The following is a 21,294-nucleotide window of genomic DNA, read 5'->3' as shown; positions in this document are numbered from 1 at the left end:
TATAATCAAGTTCAAACGAGGTCATACTTAATTAGAGTGGGCCCTGCTCCAATATGATGGGGGTCCTTATCAGATCAGGAAGCAGAGACAGAGACAGACACACACAGGGGGAAGAATATGTGAAGAGATCCAGGGAGAATGTCCTGTAATGAGGCAGAGATTGCAGTGGTGAGTCTACAAGCAACAGACACCCAGGACTGTCAATGACACCAGAAGCTGGAAGTGGCAAGGAAGGATATCCCCACCCCGCAGCCTTCAGAGGGAGACTGGCCCGACAGACACCTTGACTGAAGACTTCTGGCTTCCAGAATATGAGAGAAGAAATCACTATTGTTGGTTGGCCGCAGTGGCTCATATCTATAATCCCAGTATTTTGGGAGGCTGAGGCGGTAGATCACCTGAGGTCAGGAGTTCAAGACCAGTCTGGCCAACACAGTGAAACCCCGTCTCTACTAAAAATACAAAAAGATTAGCCAGGCATGGTGGCACACACCTGTAATCCCAGCTACTCAGGAGGCTGAGGGAGGAAAATCACTTGAACCCAGGAGGCAGAGGTTGCAGTGAACTGAGATCATGCCACTGCAGTCCAGTCTGAGCAACAGAGCAAGATGGTCTCCAAAAAAAAAAGAAAGAAAGAAAGACAAAGAAATTGCTGTTGTTTTCAGCTCCCCAGGTTGTGGTCATTTTTACATAGCCCTAGCAAAGTCACACATCCCCAGATGGCTTTGTCACCCCCTTCCAGGAATCCCTCCCTGCCTTCATCCATAGAAATGCAGGTTCACAGAAACCAAGGTGTGTCTGTCAACAGCCACAGACCCCCACACACAGCTCCCCAAAGGCACGCACACCTACAGATCGTATTTGATGCGTAACTGCTGAACTGCAGATTACAGATGCTTTCATTCTCTCTCTTTTTTAAACTTTTATTATGGACAAAAACTTTAACATTCACAAAAATAGAGCGGCGCCATGAATACCCATGTGCCCATCGCCAGCTTTTATGAAGAGTTTTGCCTATTGTATTTCATCTCGCCCCCAGCCAAGGTCACTTTGCACGGGGTGGTATGTGGAGCATTTTAAAGCAAACAACACACCATGCCAGGTCATCTGTAAAGCTTTAGTGTAAATGACTTCAGGCGCATTTTTCAGTCACCTCTGAGGATTGTGTATTTTATTATTTATGTAAAAGGAATGAGTAGCATTTTCTCTCTGGTCCTCTTTCTGTTCTTTTACAGTTCAGTGATTTTTATCTGCTTGTTTTGTTTTCTCTTTTTTACAATTTTTTATTTAGTGGTTTTAAACATATTCACACAGTTGTGCAAGAATCACCACAATCTAATTTTAGAACATTTTCATCACCCCCAAAAGAAACCCTGTATCCATCATCAGTCACTCCTTATTTCCCTCCTCCCCCACACCCCAGCCTCAGACAACCACGAATCTGCTTTCTGTCTCAATAGATTTGCTTATTTAGAACATTTCATACAAAAGGAATCATACAATATGTAGTCGTTTATAACTGGCTTTTTTCGCACTTGGCAAAATGTTGCAAGGTGGGTGTAGGCTGTAGTACGTATCAGCACTTTAATCCTTTTCATAACTAAGTAATATTTTAGTGCATGGATATGCCACATATTATTTATCCACTTATCAGTTCATGGACATTTGGGTTGTTTCGGCCATTTGGCTATTAGGAATAATCCTACAATGAACACTCACGTATTAGTGTTCGTGTGGACATACGTTTTCATTTCTCTTGCATATATGCCTAAGAGTAGAAGTGTTTTGAACATATGATAACTCTATGTCTTGGGTTTTTGTTTTGTTGAGACAGGGTCTTACTTTGTTGTCCAGGCTGGAGTGCAGTGGTATGAACAGGGCTCACTGTAGCCCTGACCTCCTGGGCTCAAATGATCCTCCTGCCTCAGCCTCCCATGTAGCTGGGATCATAGGTGTACACTAACGTGCCTGGCTAACTTTTGTATTTTTTTGTAGAGACAGGATTTTGCCATGTTGCTCAGGCTTAGTCTCAAATGCCTGGACTCAAGCAATCTGCCCACCTTGGCCTCCCAAAGTACTGGGACTACTGGGACTACAGGTGTGAGCCACCATGCCATACCTGGTAACTCTATGTTTAACTTTTTTTTTTTTTTTTGAGACCGAGTCTCACTCTGTTGCCCAGACTGACTGTTGCCCAGACTGACTGTTGCCCAGTCTCACTCTGTTGCTCCACTGAGTGCAGTGGAGCAAGCTCAGCTCACTGCAACCTCCACCACCCAAAGTACTGGGATTGCAGGTGTAAACTCCCATGCCCAGCCATGTTTAACTTTTTCGGGAGCCATCAACCTGTTTTCCACAGTGGTTATACCACTTTACTATCCTACCAGCAATGTGTGAGGACTCCAATTTCTCCATACATTCACTGCACTTCTTATCCTCCACCTCTTTTATTATAGCCATCCTGGTGGGGGTAAAGTGACACCTCATTGTGGTTTTTGTTTGCATTTCCCTAATGACTAACGATGTTGAGCTTTTTCATGTGCTGACTGACCATTTCTAAACCTTCTTTGGAAAAATGTGTCTTCAGATCCTTTGCCTGTTTTTCAACTGGGTCATGTCTTTTTTGTCGTTGTTGAGTTGTTAAAGATCTTTAAATAGTCTAGACAGGAGTCCCTGATTGGATATGTGATTTGCAAATATTTTCTCCCATCTATGAGCTGTTTTTTTCTTTCTTGCTGGTGCCCTGTGAAACACAAAAGTCTTCAATTAAATGAAGTCTAGTTTATCTGTTTTTTCTTTTGTTGCTTGTGCTTTTGGTGGGGATCCAAAAAACCACTGCCTGACTCACTATCACAAAGATTTAGTCTTACATTTTCTTCAAAGGGATTTTTAGTTTTAGCTCTTACATTTAGATGTATGATCCACTCTGAGTAATTTTTAATATATGGTGTAAGGTAGGGATCCAAACTCATTCTTTTGCATTTGTATATAGATATTACATTTTGATCCTATTTTTTTAATTTGTTCTATGATATTGTACCTGTTTTCCATAAACTACCTTTTTAAAATTAATTTGTTTATTTAGAGACAGGGGTCACACTATGTTGCCCAGGCTGGACTCAAATTCCTGGGCTCAAGTTATCCTCTGGCCTCAAACTTCAGAGCAGCTGGCACTACAGGCACATAACGCACAATTCGACAAATCACTTTTTACACGTCTTTGATGAGACTACACCAAGAGTGATTAAAAGAAAAACCCTAAATGAAGAAATATTCCATATGAGGAAGTGGTTAGCCCTTCTTTCATTGCCTGTAATCTATAACTCATTTCCCCAATTTTAGTTTTTTCCCCTTTTCTTATATTTTACAATGCAATTTAGTACTTGCTTGATTCAGTCAATGGTATCTGTACCAATTAGTCCTGCCCTAACCTTCAGTATTCTATTCTATCCCATTCCTATCTACCTATTTATCTATCTATCTATCTATTTATCTATGTATTTAGAGTTGAAGTCTCACTCAGTCACACAGGCTGGAGTGCAGTGGTGCAAACTTAGCTCACTGTAGCCTTGAATTCCTGGCCTCCAGAGATCCTCCTGCCTCAGTCTCCTGAGTCTCTAGGATTGCAGTCATGAACCATGATGCCTGGCTTTCAGCTATCCAATTTAAAACTTCAATTTGACAAAGACTTTGAGCACCAACAACGCGTCTGTTGATCCTGGGTAAATCAGAGATGAAAAGACAAGTGCCCTGCCCTCAGACTATCACAGTCGAGATGGAGAGAGGTCTGGGATGTAAACAAATAATGAGCGCGTATGAACATAATAGGGAAGGAGTGATTGTGTGAAGGGACTGGAAGACCTCATGAAAGAAGGAGATTGAGGCAAAGGCTCGGAGCGGGGCCCAGGCAGGAACCAATGTCTGATGCCGGCTGGGTAAGGCCCTTGTCGAGCTGGATACCAGATGCCCCATCTAGAGGCGGCAGTTCCCACTCATCCCCAGCAGATCATATCATTGTAGGTGAACCCAGGAGTGTCAAGAGAAGTTGAAAAAAAATCTCAGCCAGGTACAGTGGCTCATGACAATAATCCCAGCACTTTAGGAGGCTGAGGTGGGCTGATCACCTGAGGTCAGGAGTTCCAGACCAACCTGGCCAACATGGTGAAACCCTGTCTCTACAAAAGATACAAAAATTAGCCAGGTGTGGCAGTAGGCACCTGTAGTCCCAGCTACTCAGGAGGCTGAAGCAGTAGAATCACTTAAACCCGGGAGGCAGCGATTGCAGTTAGCTGAGATCATGCCACTGCCACTGCACTGCACTCCAGCCTGGGCTACAGAGAAAGACTCCACCTCAAAAAAAAAGAAATTGAAAAAAATCTAATTTTTGTGTGAAATTCCTCATTTTTGAAAGTGGTTAATTAATTTGAATTTTTAAAACTCTACAGTGGGTTGCTCGAAGAGCTAAACATAAAATTACCATACAATACAGCAATTCCACTTCTGGGTATATTCCCCAGAAAATCGAAAACAGGGACTCAAAGAAATATTTGTAGGCCAATGTTCACTACAACCCAAAGTGGAAACAATCCAAGTGTCTAGAATAACTTATAAATAATATGTGATATATCCATGCAATACAATACTCAGCAATTCGAAAAAAAATTAGTTCCAACACATGCTACAACATGGGCGAACCTTGAAAAATCTTATGCTAAGCAAAATAAGCCAGCCACAAAAGGACCGTACTTATGGATTGTACTTATATGATTGTACTTATGGAAATACCTAGAATAGGCAAATTCATACAGATAGAAATTAGATAAGAGATTAGCACGGGGTGGGGCAGGGAGAGGGTGGAGTTGCCTAGGAGTTCTTGCTTAATGGCACAGTTTCTTCTTGGGGTGATGAAAATGTTTTGGAAATAGACAGCGGTGATGTTTGCACAACATTTGAAATATAACTAATGCCACTGCGTTGTATACTTAATAATGGTTAAAATGTTATATATATCTAACAGCCAGGCCCAGTGTCTCACGCCTGTAATCCCAGCACTTGGGGAGGCCGAGGAGGGAGGATCACTTGGGGTCAGGAGTTTGGGGCCAGCCTGGCCAACATGGCAAAACCCCGTCTTTACTAAAAACACAAAAATTAGGTGGTGTAGTGTTATGCACCTGTAATCCCAGCTACTCAGGAGGCTGAGGCAGGAGAATCACTTGAACCCAGGAGGTGGGGGTTGCAGTGAGCTGAGATCATGCCACTGCACTCCAGCCTGGGTGATAAAGCGAGACTCCATCTCAAAAAAACCGAACAACAACGAAAACTAAATGTTGTATATATCTTACTACTGAAAAAACAAAACCCAAAACCTCTAGAGTGGCTAGACAAAACATACCAGGAGTGGCTCTGTGAGCTGTGGGCCAGCAGTCTGGGCCTTTGTGCCCAGTGGTGACAGCCAGCACCATCTCCACTAAGCCCCTTCAGACTCACGGACCAGCGGTAATGCACAGCTATATGCTAGACAGTGGAGTGGGGCCGGGGAGGTAGATAAAATTAAAAACACATATTTCCAATCCTTGAGGAGATTAAAGCTAGAAATAGACCTGACAGTAGTAATACAGCCACATGCTTTCAGGGGCTTCCAAAAGCATACCTGGAGAAATTTGGAGAGGAGATGGCATGCATCGCACCTGGCTGTGGGGATCGCTGAAGGATTCGTGAAGGCACTGGCACGTGAGCTGCGCACTGAAGTTCAGATGAGAAGGCAAGGATACTCCCTGCCCGGGCAGAGGTCTGGGGGAAGAACATAGGGTATATGTAAGGACAGAGCCAGTTTGACAGGAGCAGAGTTCAATTAGAGAAGCAGCTGGAAGGAGAGGAGGGGACTGGGATGAGGAGACCAAGCCAAATTGAGGACTTCCCACTTCATTTTGAGCAGAACAAGTGACGTTCTCAAAGCTGTTCCTGAGAATGATGAGCATCTGAGAGGAGACAGGGACCCCCTGGAAGGCTAGTGGAGGGGCCAGGATGGATGACAGCCAGAAGCTGAAGGCCACAAAGGGAGGGTCCAAATGAGGCTATAGTGGTGGCCACAATGATGAAGGGAGAGGGCTGGAGTGAGGGGGAAGGTTTGGGGTTTCCTTTGGATGTGTGGCTTTTGTCTTTTAGATTAGAGGAGCTTGAGGCAGCAGAAATAAATGGCAGGGGCCAGGTGAAGTGGCTCATGCCTGTAATCCCAACACTTTAGGTAGCCAAGGCAGGTAAATCAATTGAGGTCAGGAGTTCGAGACCAGCCTGGCCAACATGGCGAAACCCTATCTCTACAAAAAATACAAAAATTAGCCTGACAAGGTGGCACATGCCTGTAATCCCAGTTACTCGGGAGGCTGAGGCAGAGGAATTGCTTGAACCTGGGAGGTAGAGGTTGCAGTGAGCTGAGATGGTGCCATTGCACTCCAGCCTGGAAAACAGAGAGAAACTCTGGAGGGACTGAAGAGGGGAGAGGATGCAGAGGGATCACTGAGCAGAAGGGACTGAGGGAACAGAGTGCAGAGGCCCGGCAAGGTGAGGATGATGCAGACAGAAGTGAGGGGAGGGTGAGAGAGAGAAAAGAGCAGAGTCTCTAGGGTGAGGAAGGAAGATGGCTCCACACTCGCCCAAAAAGATAGTAAAGGAAGTCATCTGCTTTGAAAGAGAGGACCAGGAGCGACTCTGACGGCTCAACAGTGGCATGTCACAGAGGAAGAATTCAGTGGCTGCTGAATGTCACAGGGCCTAGCTGAGGCTGGAGCGCACAGGCCCAGAGCAGCCCCACATGTGACCTGGTTGCCCTGCCTCACACGCTAAAGGGAGAGTGGAAAAGGCATGCAGCATGGGCAGCGATGGCCAAGCAGGCCTGGGAGCAGTGTAAGAAAATACAGGAAAGGGAGTCTCCATCAGACAAGGCACATTCTTGTGGGGTTTTTGTTTATTAAAATTCCCCCCAAAATATCCTTCTTTAAACTGACAGTTATTTATGGGTATAATGTAATGTTCTGAGAGATATATACATGTTGTGGAATGATTACATCAATCCCATTAACATTTCCATCACCTCCAATACTGTTTTGGAGACAGTCTTCCTCTGTCGCGCAGGCTGGAGTGCAATGGTATATGGGCTCACTACAACCTCCACCTCCTGGGGTCAAGTGATTCTCCTGCCTCAGCCTCCCAAGTAGCTGGGATTACAGGTGCCCGCCACCACACCCAGCCAATTTTTGTATTTTTAGTACAGACAGGATTTCACCATGTTGGTCAGACTGGTCTTGAACTCCTGACCTCAAGTGATCCACCCACCTCGGCCTCCCAAAGTGCTGAGATGACAGGTGTGAGCCACCGCACCTGATGTATTCTCTTAGCATTTCTAAAATATACAATACATTATTATTAACATAAGGCACATCTTTGAAATGGCCAGCCATGGGGAGAAGGTAGCCTCAGAGTGACTGGAGGATGAGAGATGGAGATTTTGAGGGATTTTGAGCAGGAAGGTTGGAGGAGGCACAGCCTCTTATGATTAAAGTCCAGTAAGCATCACTGCCCTGCAAAGGGAGGCACCTTCACTAAGAACTGAACATGGCTGAGCAATTCCTTGATGCAGAGATGGCAGTGAAGAGGGTGGGAATGTATCTATCAGCCAGTGCTCAACTCGCTGGACGAGGGAGTGCTTCCCAGAAGATGGCAGATGGAAGAGACAATGAGAGGTTTTCACGTAAACCTCTTACATCAAAGAGGTTTACTGAACTGAATCACAGTTCAGGGGCCAGGCATGGTGGCTCACGCCTGTAATCCCAGCGCTTTGGGAGGCTGAGACGAATCACCTGAGGTCAGGAGTTCGAGACCAGCCTGATCAACATAGAAAAACCCTGTCTCTACTAAAAATATAAAAATTAGCTGGACATGGGGGTGCATGCCTGTAATCCCAGCTACTCGGAAGGCTGAGGCAGGAGAATTGCTTGAACCTGGGAGGCAGAGGTTGCAGTGCCAAGATTGCACCATTGCACTCCAGCCTGGGCAACAAGAGTGAAACTCCATCTCAAAAAAAAAAAAAAAAAAAAAGAATCACAGTTCAGGACTTAGAAGAGAAGAGAAGAGGGGGTGCTGAATGAGGGTGATGGAATCTAATTTGTTTCCAGCACTAAACTCCAGGTCCTCAGGGGCAGGACCTATGCCTCTTCCCATCCAAGTACTAATCAGGCCCAACTCCGCCTGGCTTCTGAAGCCAGGCACATCCAGGGTGGTGTGGTCCCAGCTGTGCCTTCTCTTTGTATCTTCAGGTCTAGCAAAGAACCTAACATGTGGTAGGCACTCCATACTATGTGGCATGAAGGGCAGGACATTCAGGGAACCCAGGGCCTAGCATTCCCTTTTCCCAACCCATAGTCAGGGAGATGTGAGAAGAAGAGACAGTCTGATGGGAAGTGACATGGTCAAGGGGAAGTGCAGCAGATGCTGGCAGGAATGGGTCTGGGAAGGTGTGGGTAGCACCAGCGGAGTTCAGTCCTGAGCAATTGCAGAGAGGGAGCCTGCTCCTAGGACTTGCACAAATTCCAAATGGGATATACAGAGTGCTAGGGGAGGGCATGTAAATTCAGTAAACTTCATTCCGACTTTAATTCAACAGCCCAGAGCACGGGTCCTATTGGTGATGTGTTGTTTTCATCTCTCACGTGAAAGAGGTTTAGTGAAAAAAGGGCAGTGTGACAGAAATCACACACAGATCAAGGGGCTAAGCCCAGTTGTGCTAACCAAGTCTGTGCTCTTTGGAATCGATGCGAATGTCCATCTCACTGTGCCTCAGTGTCCTCGCCTCTCAATGGGGCTAAGTCTCTTTACTACCCATTCCGCGGGATGGCTCTGATGAGAAAAATGAAAGCAATTTCCAAACATTTCACATCTAAGTGCCCCAAATTGTCCCAGGGTTGTGCATTTCACCCATCCCTTGTGCTTTATAATGTTACAAACATGTTTGAAATAAGTGGGTCGTCCACTGGGATTTGGAATTCACTGTGATCTGGAGACCTGGTCGTGTTTACTAAGTTTTGACTCCTGGACAAGAAGTGAAACCTTATTTCCACTCAACCTCCTCCTGTGTTCTGTCCTCACACAGGACATCATCCACACAGCGCTCTGTTCTTCATCTTGCATTGCTCTTTTTGGAAATAAGTATATTTGGATGTTTTGTTGCTAAAGCTGCATTCTCCCCGCAGCATCTGTGCCTGGCGGCCACGGGGAAGGGAAAACAGGAACACTTGGAGGCAGCACTCTCCTGTCCTCACCCACACAGGGCATGGCTTCCTAGACGAGTCTCCGAACCTGGATGTCTGCAGTGTCCTGGCATGCTGCTGGTAAGTGACAGACACACGCAGGGCTGCAAGGCTAGGAGCTCTCTCTGTGAGGGAGGAACGAGGACACTTCACAGCTTTCACTTGAGTGGATACAAGAGAATGTTTTGTGAAAGTGGCAACAGAGGTAAAATGGCTTTTTTGCTATAGAAGTAAAGTGGGACACCCAGCAAGAGCCACGCACTGATCAGAGAATGAGAGCCTCACTGAGAGAAGCCATGCAGCCTGTGGCCTGGCTCTGGTTGACCAGATGAAGAGTGATCCCTGTTTGAGCCTATTATGGCACTAGGATGGTTTTTCAACTCATGATTCTGTTGCAGGTCAAAGCGGGTAGCTGTGATGAGCCCTGGGCCTGGACCCACGTTAGGGAGTTCAGTGTTGAGGGTAGCAGGCCATCCCCTCCCATCATGGCCAGCCATCACTGTGGACCAGCCAACAGGCAGAGGGGCACCTGGCTGAAAAATTATCTCCAGAGGCAAACATTTAACAGCCATGATGTCTTAAATAAATATCACTCTTGCTGAGCAAGGGAAGAAAGAAAAGAATAAACAGAAAAGAGTGGGAAGAAAGAGAAGAGAATGCAGATTAGATTTAAGAGGGGCAGATATGATGATGAGGGGTGGCATCTACATCAACAAAGAAGCACTGAGTAGCTCCCAGGGGCTAAGCAGGCCCCACCTTCAGATGGGTCCCTAGAGCTAGCAGTGAAGAGTCCCCTCTTCTCCAAATGTGCCTAGGGCTGAATGCAGAGGGGAGCCGGAAGTCCTTCAAGAAACCACGAAGGCTTCACCCTGGCACAGACCCAGAGCAGGAACCCTTTCCTCACTGGCAGTGCCCACCACCACATCAGCCTCCCCTCTGCTCGGCAGCCCATAGGGCCCAAGGAGGACACAGAAGTGAGCCAGAGAAGAAGGGTGATGGGGAGAGGGAGCCGCCTGACTCACCCCATCCTCAGTCACTCGGATCATGGGTGGGCAGGCCTGCAGATGATGAATCACTGAGAGCTGTGAACGCTATTCTGAGCTCTGCCAAGAATGCGGGTGCTCTTGTTGGCACCCTGGCACCCTTCACAGTTTCTCTCCTTCCTTGTCTGGCTGCCAGGACACATGCATTGTAGAAACCGGGTATCTGAGTGGGTTTTTTTAGCCCAACATAGAAACATCTAACTCTTTCTATTCTTCCTGCTTCTTAACCAGTTCTTGGAAGTCACTGATTGGAAACCGGAACCGAGAGCCACCTCCTTCCCAGCCTAGCTGAGAAGCCATTCCAGGGCAGGACAGAGCTTATGGAATTTACCAAATAAATCACCTGACTTCGTGTTTGGCTACATGTCTGAAAGTACCCAAGAAGTATGTCAGTTAAGTTCTAGATTCTGGCCAGGCGCAGTGGCTCACACCTGTAATCTCAGCACTTTGGGAGGCCGAGGCAGGTGGATCACCTGAGGTCAGGAGTTTGAGACCAGCCTGGCCAACATGGTGAAACCCTGTCTCTACTAAAAATACAAAATTAGCTGGGTGTGATGGCAGGCACCTATAATCTCAGCTACTTGGGAGGCTGAGGCAGGAGAATTGCTTAAACCCGGGGAGTGGAGGTTGCAGTGAGCTGAGATCGCACGACTTCACTCCAGACTGGGCAAAAGAACAAAACTCCATCTCAAAAAAAAAAAAAAGTTCTAGATTCTATAAGGAAAAATCAGACTGGTGCCTAGAGCTCTGTATAACTGCACAAAACATGAGTTAATTTCTCAATCTATCTAGTTCCCATTCAGTCCATGAACTTTCATCCACTTTCATCCATAGAAAGAGTTAAGTGCTGTACAGACTAAATCAAACCCACCACGTGCTGCTGGGCTCAGTTACCAGGAATTTAAATAAGAACCTGCCTGTGTAACATCCTCACGCTGCTGTGTATTAAACTGCAAGAGGCTCCACAGGGGAAAGTCAGATGTCCTCCACCTTCTCATTGTCTTGTGTCACAGACCCTTGGGAATGGGCATTTGGAAAAGCAAAGGTCATGCCTCTATGCCTTAGGAAGATGAAGAGTGTAATACGTTCCATCCACAAACATATACTGACTATGAAGAAGGCATTGTGATGGTTACAGAAATGGAGGCACCTCAAGGAGGTTAAATGTGGTAGGAGAGATAGGATGTCTACACAGATCATTTTAAATAAGCACTGGCCAGACAAGGTGGCTCACCTGTAATCCCTGCCCTTTGGGAGGCCGAGGCAGGAAGAACACTTGAGGTCAGGAGTTCAAGACTAGCCTGGCCAACACAGTGAAACCCTGTCTCTACTAAAAATACAAAAATTAGCCAGGCATGGTGGCGTGTGCCTGCAGTCCCCGCTACTGTGGAGGCTGAGGCAGGAGAATTGCTTGAACCTGGGAGGCAGAGTTGCAGTGAGCCGAGATCATGCCATTGCACTCCAGCCTGGGCAATAGAGCAAGACTCTGTGTCAACAAAATTAAAAAAAAAGGACTGAGTCCTATGTAATATGAGAAAGAATTACCTGGTTTGGTGAAAGTTAGGCCAGATTCGCGACTGTGCCTTAGAGAATAAGCACAGTCTCCTCCGGGGAAGACACAGACATGATACTGAAGGTACAGAGAACTGCCCCATCTTTCTGCAAGAATGTGGGGAGATAAAATCAGAGTGGTACATGGGGTTTAGACATGCAGTGCCTTAAATGACAGGCTTAGGAGCTTGGGCTTGATCCAGTGGGTGTGGAGAACCCACAAGGCGACAGGGGTGATCCAATCAGAGCTTCCAGAAGCTCGGTCTGGCAGTTGTGGCAAGATGGCTTGAAAGGAAGGGAAACCAGAGATAGGGAACCAGTGTCATAGTTCGGATGGGAACTAGGAAAGACCTGACGAGAGAAGTAACAATGAGAAAAAGAAACTGGTGTATACAATGTTACGGAGGTGATTAAACAGGTCAAATATTCACCAAATGTGAAGAAATGAAAGAGGAAGAGAAAGACATCAAAACGACTCTGAAACACTCAAAACCACTAGAGGTGGATGTGTTTTCTCAACTAGAGAAAATGATTTGTAGCCAAATTGACTGAGAAGATGACAGTGCCATTAACAGGCATATGGACCTCAAGAGGAAAAAGAGATTTGGGAGCGGTTCTCGCTCATGACGGTGAGAGGCCGTGGAGATGGCCAGAACACAGTCGAAAATGCATCCAAGCGTGATCAGGGCTGGAGAGAGGGATCTGGGAATCACCCACGTGGCAGTTATAGTGGGAAGCATGGGACACAGCAAAGAAAAGCATCCCAAAGATGGAACTAACCAAACAAAGACCTGCACTGAGAGAATGGAGGAAACAAACAAAGTGAGAAAGCAGAAAGAACCAGTATGGACTGACTCACAACCATATGCTTGTGCTAAGGGATGTGCCTATGTTACCTGCAAAGTATTTTTTCCATTTTATAGATGAGAAAACTAAATCTCCGTCTCCTACTTCATCCAACAGCCCAAACTCCATATCGGAAATCCAAGAGTCATTCTCCACAAATCATGTCCCCCACCTCTCAGTCATTTGCAACACACCTACCTCCTAATCCTTCTTGACTCAATTCCCTTCTTCCAGCCCTACTTTAGAGCCTTACTTTAGGTCCTCAGTTGTTCCCTTCTTAGCCAATAGCTTCCTATCTCCAAGGCTCTCTGTTCCTGGTCTTACTCATTACCATTCCATCTCCTCTACCACCAAGGGTTCCAACACACAAATCCAGTTCTCACAACACCTTCAGAAGCTAGCAAGGGCCTTGGTGAGGTGGCTCTGCTCACTCTCTGGGATCACCTCAAGCCACTCACTTGTAGGCATCCCATACTGTGCCCTCACAGAACTATCTGTGGCTCGCAAAATACACCTACCTTCCCATCTCTGCACATGATCCCTCTTTTTCAAGACTATCTCCTGCCAGGCATGGTGGCTCATGCCTCTAGTCCCAGCACTTTCGGAGGCTGAGGTGGGCAGATGACCTGAGGTCGGGAGTTCGAGACTAGCCTGACTAACATGGAGAAACCTTGTCTCTACTAAAAATATAAAATTAGCTGGGTGTGGTGGCACATGCCCGTAATCCCAGGTACTCGGGAAGCTGAGGCAAGAGAATTGTTTGAACCCGGGAGGCAGAGGTTGCAGTGAGCAGAGATCACACCATTGCACTCCAGCCTAGGCAACAAGAGAGAGACCCTGTCTCAAAAAAAAAAAAGACTGTCTTCTACTTTTTTTTAGGAGCAATTCAAGCATCACACCCTCAAGGTGTTCAAATCTTCCCAGGGACCTGTTTTCTGTACCCTTCACTGCCTTGGCCATACCCCCATCACAGCTCTTACCACACTACAACTTAATCTATATGAATAAATCCAATTTATCTCATTGTATCTAACACTCAGTATTTTCTGGTGAAATTAACGAACTAAGTAATTAAAATCTAAGTCTGATTCTGAGGTTCACATTCTTCCCACTACTCAGAGTAGAAAGAGAAACAGGATAGTGTAAGATGACAAAAAGGCAAGAGGCCATCCACAAAACACTCACAGCTAACGTCATACTTAATGGTGTAAGACTAGATGCTTTCCTCCTAAAATCATGAGCAAGACAAGGATGTCTGCTGTCACCACTTCTATACAACACTGCATTGAAGACTCTAACCAGGGAAATTGGGAAAGAAAAAGAAATAAAAGGCACCCAGATTGAAAAAGAAGTTCAACTATCTCTATTCCCAGATGACATGATCTTATATATGAAAACATCCTAAGGAACCCACAGAATAATTATTAGAACAAATAAACAAGTTCATCAAGATCGCAGGATACAAGATCAATATACAAAGCTCAATTGTATATCTCTATATATTAGTGTTGAACCATCCAAAATGAAGTTAAGAAAATAATTCCACTTAAAATTTAAAAGAAAAAAATGGCTGGGCACAGTGGCTCATGCCTATAACCCCAGCACTTTGGGAGGCCGAGGTGGATGGATCACCTGAGGTCAGGAGTTTGAGATCAGCCTGTGCAACATGGTGAAACCCCGCCTCTTCTGAAAATACAAAAATTAGATGAGCGTGGTGGTGGGCACCTATAATCCCAGCTACTAGTGAGGCTGAGGCAGGAGAATCATTTGAACCTGGGAGGCAGAGGTTGCAGCAAACCAAGATCACACCTTTACACTCCAGCCTGGGTGATGGCAGTGAAACTCTGTCTCAACAACAACAAAAAAATACAAAATACATTTAACAAAAGAAGTAACAAGACTTGTGCACCAAAAACTACAGAACATCACTGAAATAAATTAAAGACATAAATAAAAAGGCATCCCATATTCATGGATTGGAAGATTTAATCTTGTTAAGATGACAGTACTACTCAAATTGATCTACAGACTCAACACAACCCCTATCAAAATCCCAGCTATCTTGTTTTGTAGAAATTGACAAGCTAATTCTAAAATTCATATGGAAATGCAAGAGACTCATACTCACCAAAGCAATTTTGAAAATTAAGAACAAAGTTAGCCGGCCGTGGCGGCTCAAGCCTGTAATCCCAGCACTTTGGGAGGCTGAGGTGGGTGGATCACGAGGTCAAGAGATCGAGACCATCCTGGTCAACATGGTGAAACCCCGTCTCTACTCAAAATACAAAAGATTAGCTGGGCATGGTGGTGTGTGCCTGTAATCCCAGCTACTCAGGAGGCTGAGGCAGGAGAATTGCCTGAACCCAGGAGGCGGAGGTTGCGGTGAGCCGAGATCGCGCCATTGCACTCCAGCCTGGGTAACAAGAGTGAAACTCTGTCTCAAAAAAAAGAACAAAGTTAGAGGACTCACACTTGCTGATTTCAAAACTTACTACAGGCTAGGTATGTTGACTCATGCCTATAATCCCAGCACTTTGAGAGGGCAAGGTAGCTCAATTAGTTGAGGTCACGAGTTCAAAACCAGCCTGGCCAACATGGTGAAGTCTCGCCTCTACTGAAAAAATACAAAAATTCAAAATTAGGCAGGCATGATGGTGGGTACCTATAATTCCAGCTACTCAGGAGCCAGAGGCAGAAAAAAATCACTTGAACCCAGGACACAAAAGTCTCAATGTGCCAAAACTGCACCACTGCACTCCAGCCTGGGCAGCAAGACCCTGTCCCAAAAGAAAAAAAAAACAACTTACTGCAAAGCTAAAGCTATAGTAATTAAGATAAGACAGAATGGTATTGACATAAAGATAGACATACAGATCAAGCTGATAGAATTGAGAGTCCAGAAATAAACCCTTACATACATGGTCAATTGATATTAAACAAAGCTGCCAAAACATTTCAGTGGAGGTGAAAATAATCTTGTCTACAAATTATCCTGGGACAATTGCATATTCACATGCTACTTCATCCCATATGCAAAACTCCACACCAAATGGATCATACACCTAAAAGTAAGGGCTAGAATTATGAAACTCTTAGAAGGAAACATAGGAATAAATCTTTGTAACCCTGGATTAGGCCAAGATATCTTTTATATGACACCAAACCCAAAAGTGACAAAAGGAAAAATAAATTGGACTCCATATTATTTTTTTGTGTATTTCAAATGACACCAGTAAGAAAGTGAAAAGACGGCCGACAGAATGGAAGAAAATGTTTGCAAACCCTACATCTGAAAAGGGACTTATATCCAAAACATTAATACATAAAGAACTCTTACAGCTCAACAATAAAAGAACAAATAATCTAATTTAAGAAATTTTTTAAATGGCCATGTGCTGTGGCTCACGCCTGTAATCCCACCACTTTGGGAGGCCGAGGCGGGCAGATCACCTCAGGTCAGGAGTTCAAGACCAGCCTGACCAACATGGTGAAAGCCCGTCTCTGCTAAAAATACAAAAATGTTAGCCAGGCATGGTGGTGACACCTGTAATCCCAGCTACTTGGGAGGTTGAGGCACAAGAATCATCTGAACCTGGGAGGCAGAGGTTGCAGTGAGCCGAGATCGCTCCACTGCACTTCAGCCTAGGCGACAGAGTCTCTGTCTCAAAAAAGAAAAAAAAAAAGAGCAAAGAATATATTTCACAAAAAAAAAAAAATATTCAAATGGCCAATAAGCATATGAAAAGATGCTCAACATCATTATTCATCAGAGAAATGCAAATCAAAACCACAATAACACACCACTACAAATCTATCAGGATTATTAAATGTTTAAAAGATAGACAATAACAAGTATCAGTGAAAACACAGAGAAACTGGAAATTCACAGACTGCTGGTGGGATTGTAAAATAATGCAGCCACCTTGGAAAACAGTTGGATGGTTCCTCAAAATGTTAAGCATAGAATTACCATACGATGCAGCAATTCCACAACTAGGTGTTTACCCAAGAGAATTTAAAACATATGTTCACACAAAAACTTGCACATGAATGCTCACAGAAGCATTATTCAAAATAGCCAAAAAGTGGGAATGTAAATGTCCATCAAGTGATGAATGAATGGACAAAAATGTGGCAAAGCCACACGATGCAATATCATCCAGCCATAAAAGTGAATGAAGAGGCCCAGCGTGCTGACTCATGCCTGTAATCCCAGCACTTTGGGAGGCCAAGGTGGGTGGATCACCTGAGGTCAGGAGTTTGAGACCAGCCTGGCCAATATGGTGAAACCCTGTCTCTACTAAAAACACAAAAATTAGCCAGGCATTCGGGTGCTTACCTGTAGCTCCAGCTACTCAGGAGACTGTGGGAGGCAGAGACTGCAGTGAGCAGGGATCACACCACCACACTCCAGCCTGGGCATTAGAGTGAGACTGTCTCACACACACATTGAAAAAAAAGCAATGAAGAACTGATACATTCTAGAATCTAAACAAGCCTTTGGCTCAATTGTACTAAGATTTTAATTTATGGAGGTAACCATGTGACTACATGGGGGTCCATGCCACTAAAAGAAGGCTTTTTTTTTTTTTTTTTTGAGTTGGGGTCTTACTCTTCATGCCCAGGTTGCAGTGCAATGGCGTGATCTCAGCTCACTGCAACCTCCACCTCCCAAATTCAAGTGATTCTCCTACCTCAGCCTCCCAAGTAGCTGGGATTACAGGCATGTGCCACCAAGCCCCGCTAATTTTTGTATTTTTAGTAGAGATGAGATTTCACCATGTTGGTCAGGCTGGTCTTGAACTCCTGACCTCAAGTGATCCTCCCACCTCGGCCTCCCAAAGTGCTGGGATTACGGGCATGAACCACCAGCGCACCTGGCCTGAAAGAAGGCCTTTATGACCTACAGCTCCTGAGAGGAGGGGATGCCAGGCCAGACAGAGCCACATGGGGAAGCACCAATTTGGGGCAGGAGGCAGAAAGGTAAGGGAAGAGCCGGGGCCAGAGACTTTACTGTGTTTTGTGCAGGAAAGGCAAGACAGGTCCGCGTAAACAGTAAAGGACTAACTAGTGTAAGTAATTTTGCCAGGCTTTGGGGGGGTAGGGGCTGTTCCCTAGTTCCTGGTGCCTGTCCCTGGGTTAATTAAGGGCAGAGGAATACTGGCTTGGTGTGAGAGCTTGATAAAGAAGACCACTGATTAGTTGGCAAATGAAGGAGTTCTTCTGGGCCAGCCCTTGGTTATGCCTAAGAACTGGCTCGCTCTGGGAGGGGCAGCGTTGCCCCAGTCAGCCAGACCACAAATGACAAGACATCAAAATTACAGAAAATAAGAAGATACAGTTAATCTATAGGCCCATGATGAATGAATGCCAAATAGACAAATACAGAATCTAAGAAAACACAGAAAGCATGACGTAAGTAGAAGACGCCAATAACAAAAGAGCACATATTGCATCATTCCATTCATGTGCCATGTCCAGAATGGGAAAAGCTATCCACATAAAATGGAAAGCAGTATCTGCCCCAGGCAGGGGAGTGGGGAGAGTGGAGTGACTGCTAATGGGCTAGGGTTCCTTTTTAGGGTGACGAAAATGTTCTAAAGTTAGATAGTGGTGATGGTCACACAACTCTGTGAATAAACTAAAAAAAAAAACAAGGAATTTCACATTGTAAAGGGGTGGAGTTTTGACTATGTGAATTACATAAAGACAAACAACCCAATGTCCATCAACTGATGACTGCGTTTATAAAACGTGGTATATCCGAGGCCGGGAGCTGTGGCTCATGCCTGTAATCCCAGCACTTTGGGAGGCCAAGGTGGGCGGATCACAAGGTCAGGAGTTCGAGACCACTCACAGAGCAAGGAATTCAACATGGTGAAGCCCAGTCTCTACTAAAAATACAAAAATTGACCAGGCATGGTGGCAGGCACCTGTAATCCCAGCAACTCAGGAGGCTGAGGCAGGAGAATAGCTTGAACCTGGGAGGCGGAGGTTGCAGTGAGGGGAGGGGAGATCCTGCCACTGCACTCTAGCCTGGGCGACACAGTGAGACTCCATCTCAAAAAAAAAAAAAAAAAAGTGGTATATCCATACAATGGAAATATTTTATGCAATACAAAGAAATTAAGTATTGATACATGCTTCAACACACATGAGCCTTGAAATGATTACACTATGTGAAAGAAGCGAGTCACAAAAGGCCACGTGCTGTTCAATTCCATTTAGAAAAAATGTCCTGAAATCTGTAGAGACTGAGTGAGATGGACGCCAAGGGTCAGGGGCTTGGAGCAAATGGAGAGCGGCTGCTAGTAGGTGTGGGGTGTCCTGGGGGGGATGATGAAAAGGTTCTACGACTGATTGTGGTAATGGCTGCACAGCTCTGTGAACATCCCCGAGACTTTGGTGCACTTTAAATGGATGACTTGTATGGCATGTATAAAATATGTCTCCATAAAGTTGTTTAAAAAGAAAGGCAAAGGAAGAGCGTTGTTCAATACTATTAATGACAAACAGTACATCCTTAGATGAAAAGAGCAGCCTCTGCAACAGGTCTCAGATTTTCTAGCTAGAGATGAGGATTCATGTAAGATCTCACACTTAATCCAAGAAGTAAAAGAGTCACTCTCGATGTCTAAGCAGCAGAATAACACTGCAAAAGTACAGTTAGCAAAACTACTCTAAGAGCTGAGCACGGGGCAGAGGGAAGCGAGGCAAGGCTGGGAGCAGGAGCACCAGCAAGGACACTGTCGCCCAGTCACCCAGGCACAGGATGGTGGCTTGGAAGGAAAAATGAAAGATGAATGGGAAAAGTGAGGAGAAAGAATCAGCAACCTGGAGCTTGACTACATGAGAAGAGAGAGATGCACCAAAAATTATCCTTGTGGCTGAGAGTCTGGGGGAATCGAAAGACTGGGCTGCCCGCGACAGTTAGGGAAACCGGAAAGTGTGAGAATTACGGCACAGCTGAGGGTCCACGGGCTAGGAATCAGAACGACTTCATGAATGAGAATCCAGACATGGCTGGATTCCTAAGATTCCTCAAAATGGTTTCAAGCAGCTTACTAAACAAAGACCACTAGGAAATTTATACGGGCAGCAGGTTTGCAGGCAGTGGAGAAAACTAGCTATATTAAACTGGGACACACTAGTGACCTCCAGGGAACGTAAGATTGGAAAATGAGTAACAAATTGGGGCTAGGGCTAAATATTTGGTAGTCATCTGTAGATTTTTAAAACCTATATTAAAAAGTGCACTTTCTAAGGAAGTGCTAGAACAAGAACAGAGAAAATGAAACCTTCAGCAATGTTCTACCTCCTTATCAGGCACTGTACTAGATTTTTTTTTTAAACGATTAGAATGTAGACCTTTCTAGAGTTTTGTAGACTGGTGAAGACAAGCTCAAATATAAACAAGAATCTCTGGAACACAAAAAACAAAAGAATTTTGCCTACAGACTTTCCTGGGATTGAGGATTAGGAGGAAAGGAGAAATCAGGTGGGAAAGATCCATAGAGTTCAAAGAACGAGAGGGTACCCAACAAGTTCAAAAGGGAAAAACTGGGATCTCCTGGTTTGACCAGAGAGCAAGAGCTGAAAAAGTATTTCAATAACATTTGGAAAAAGCTTTTTTTTTTCTTTTTTTTGGGACAGAGTCTCACTCTGTCACCCAGGCTGGAGTGCCGAGGTATGATCTTGGCTCACTGCAACCTCTGCTTCCCAGATGCAAGCAATTCTCCTGCCTCAGCCTCCTGAGTAGCTGGGATTACAGGCACCTGCCACCACGTCCAGGCAGGCAGATTGCTTGAGGTCAGGAATTAGAGACCAGCCTGGCCAACAGGGCAAAATCCCATCTCTACTTTCATCTTTCCCATTCAAAAGCTTTTTAGGGCCGGGGGCCTTGGCTCACACCTGTAATCCTAGCACTTTAGGAGGCCAAGGCAGGCAGATCACAAGGTCAGAAGATTGAGGCCATCCCAGCTAACATGGTGAAACCCCATCTCTACTAAAAATACAAAAATTTAGCTGGGCGTGGTGACACACACCTGTAGTCCCCGCTACTGGGGAGGCTGAGGCAGGAGAATTGCTTGAACCTGAGAGGCAGAGGTGCAGTGAGCCAGGATAGTGCCACTGCACTCCAGCCTGGGCACAGAGTGAGACTCTGTCTCAAAAAAAAAAAAAAAAAAGTTTACTTCAAAGATATTGAGTCCTTCAATGTAAATAAGGAAATATATATATACACACATATATATCTCAAGAGAAAATACATATTTGTGTTGCTTCTTCCTATGACCAATGGAAGAAATCATGAGATTCTCAGTGAATAGGATAATGACCATTCTAACCGTCGGAGCTCTCCAACAATGCGACGGCCTCCCCGGGAGGGCATGCTCTGTCCCTGAAAGGGGACAGTTTCCATGGACAGGTTAGTGGTCAGCTGGTAGAGATGACACAAAGGAATTCACACACCAGGGAGGGAGGAAGCCAACTGAGCTCTAAACTCAATTCAAAGCTGGATTCCAGATGATAGAAGGAAGAGTTGGTGGAAGATC

The 21,294-nt window shown here is 45.2% G+C and overlaps 1 protein-coding gene across 3 annotated transcripts in view; it reads right to left on the bottom strand.

Annotated features, from left to right (window-relative positions):
* Positions 1-1,257: 1,257 nt before the first annotated feature.
* SLC37A3 (solute carrier family 37 member 3) overlaps positions 1,258-21,294 on the bottom strand; it is an 87,758-nt gene continuing 67,721 nt past the window's right edge. For all 3 annotated transcript variants that reach the window (XM_078343632.1, XM_078343634.1, XM_078343633.1), the window contains 2 exons: positions 5,651-5,790; positions 1,258-2,743 (listed from right to left, as the gene is read on the bottom strand). In XM_078343632.1, the coding sequence (XP_078199758.1) occupies positions 2,641-2,743; positions 5,651-5,790 (243 nt within the window). In that variant the 3' untranslated portion in view covers positions 1,258-2,640. The remainder of the gene's footprint in view (positions 2,744-5,650; positions 5,791-21,294) is intronic.

Source organism: Callithrix jacchus, chromosome 11 (assembly GCF_049354715.1).
Source record: "Callithrix jacchus isolate 240 chromosome 11, calJac240_pri, whole genome shotgun sequence".
Classification (NCBI taxonomy): domain Eukaryota; kingdom Metazoa; phylum Chordata; class Mammalia; order Primates; family Cebidae; genus Callithrix; species Callithrix jacchus.
The sequence above is the reverse complement of the archived record's forward strand: the minus strand, read 5'-3'. Positions and strand labels throughout refer to the sequence as shown.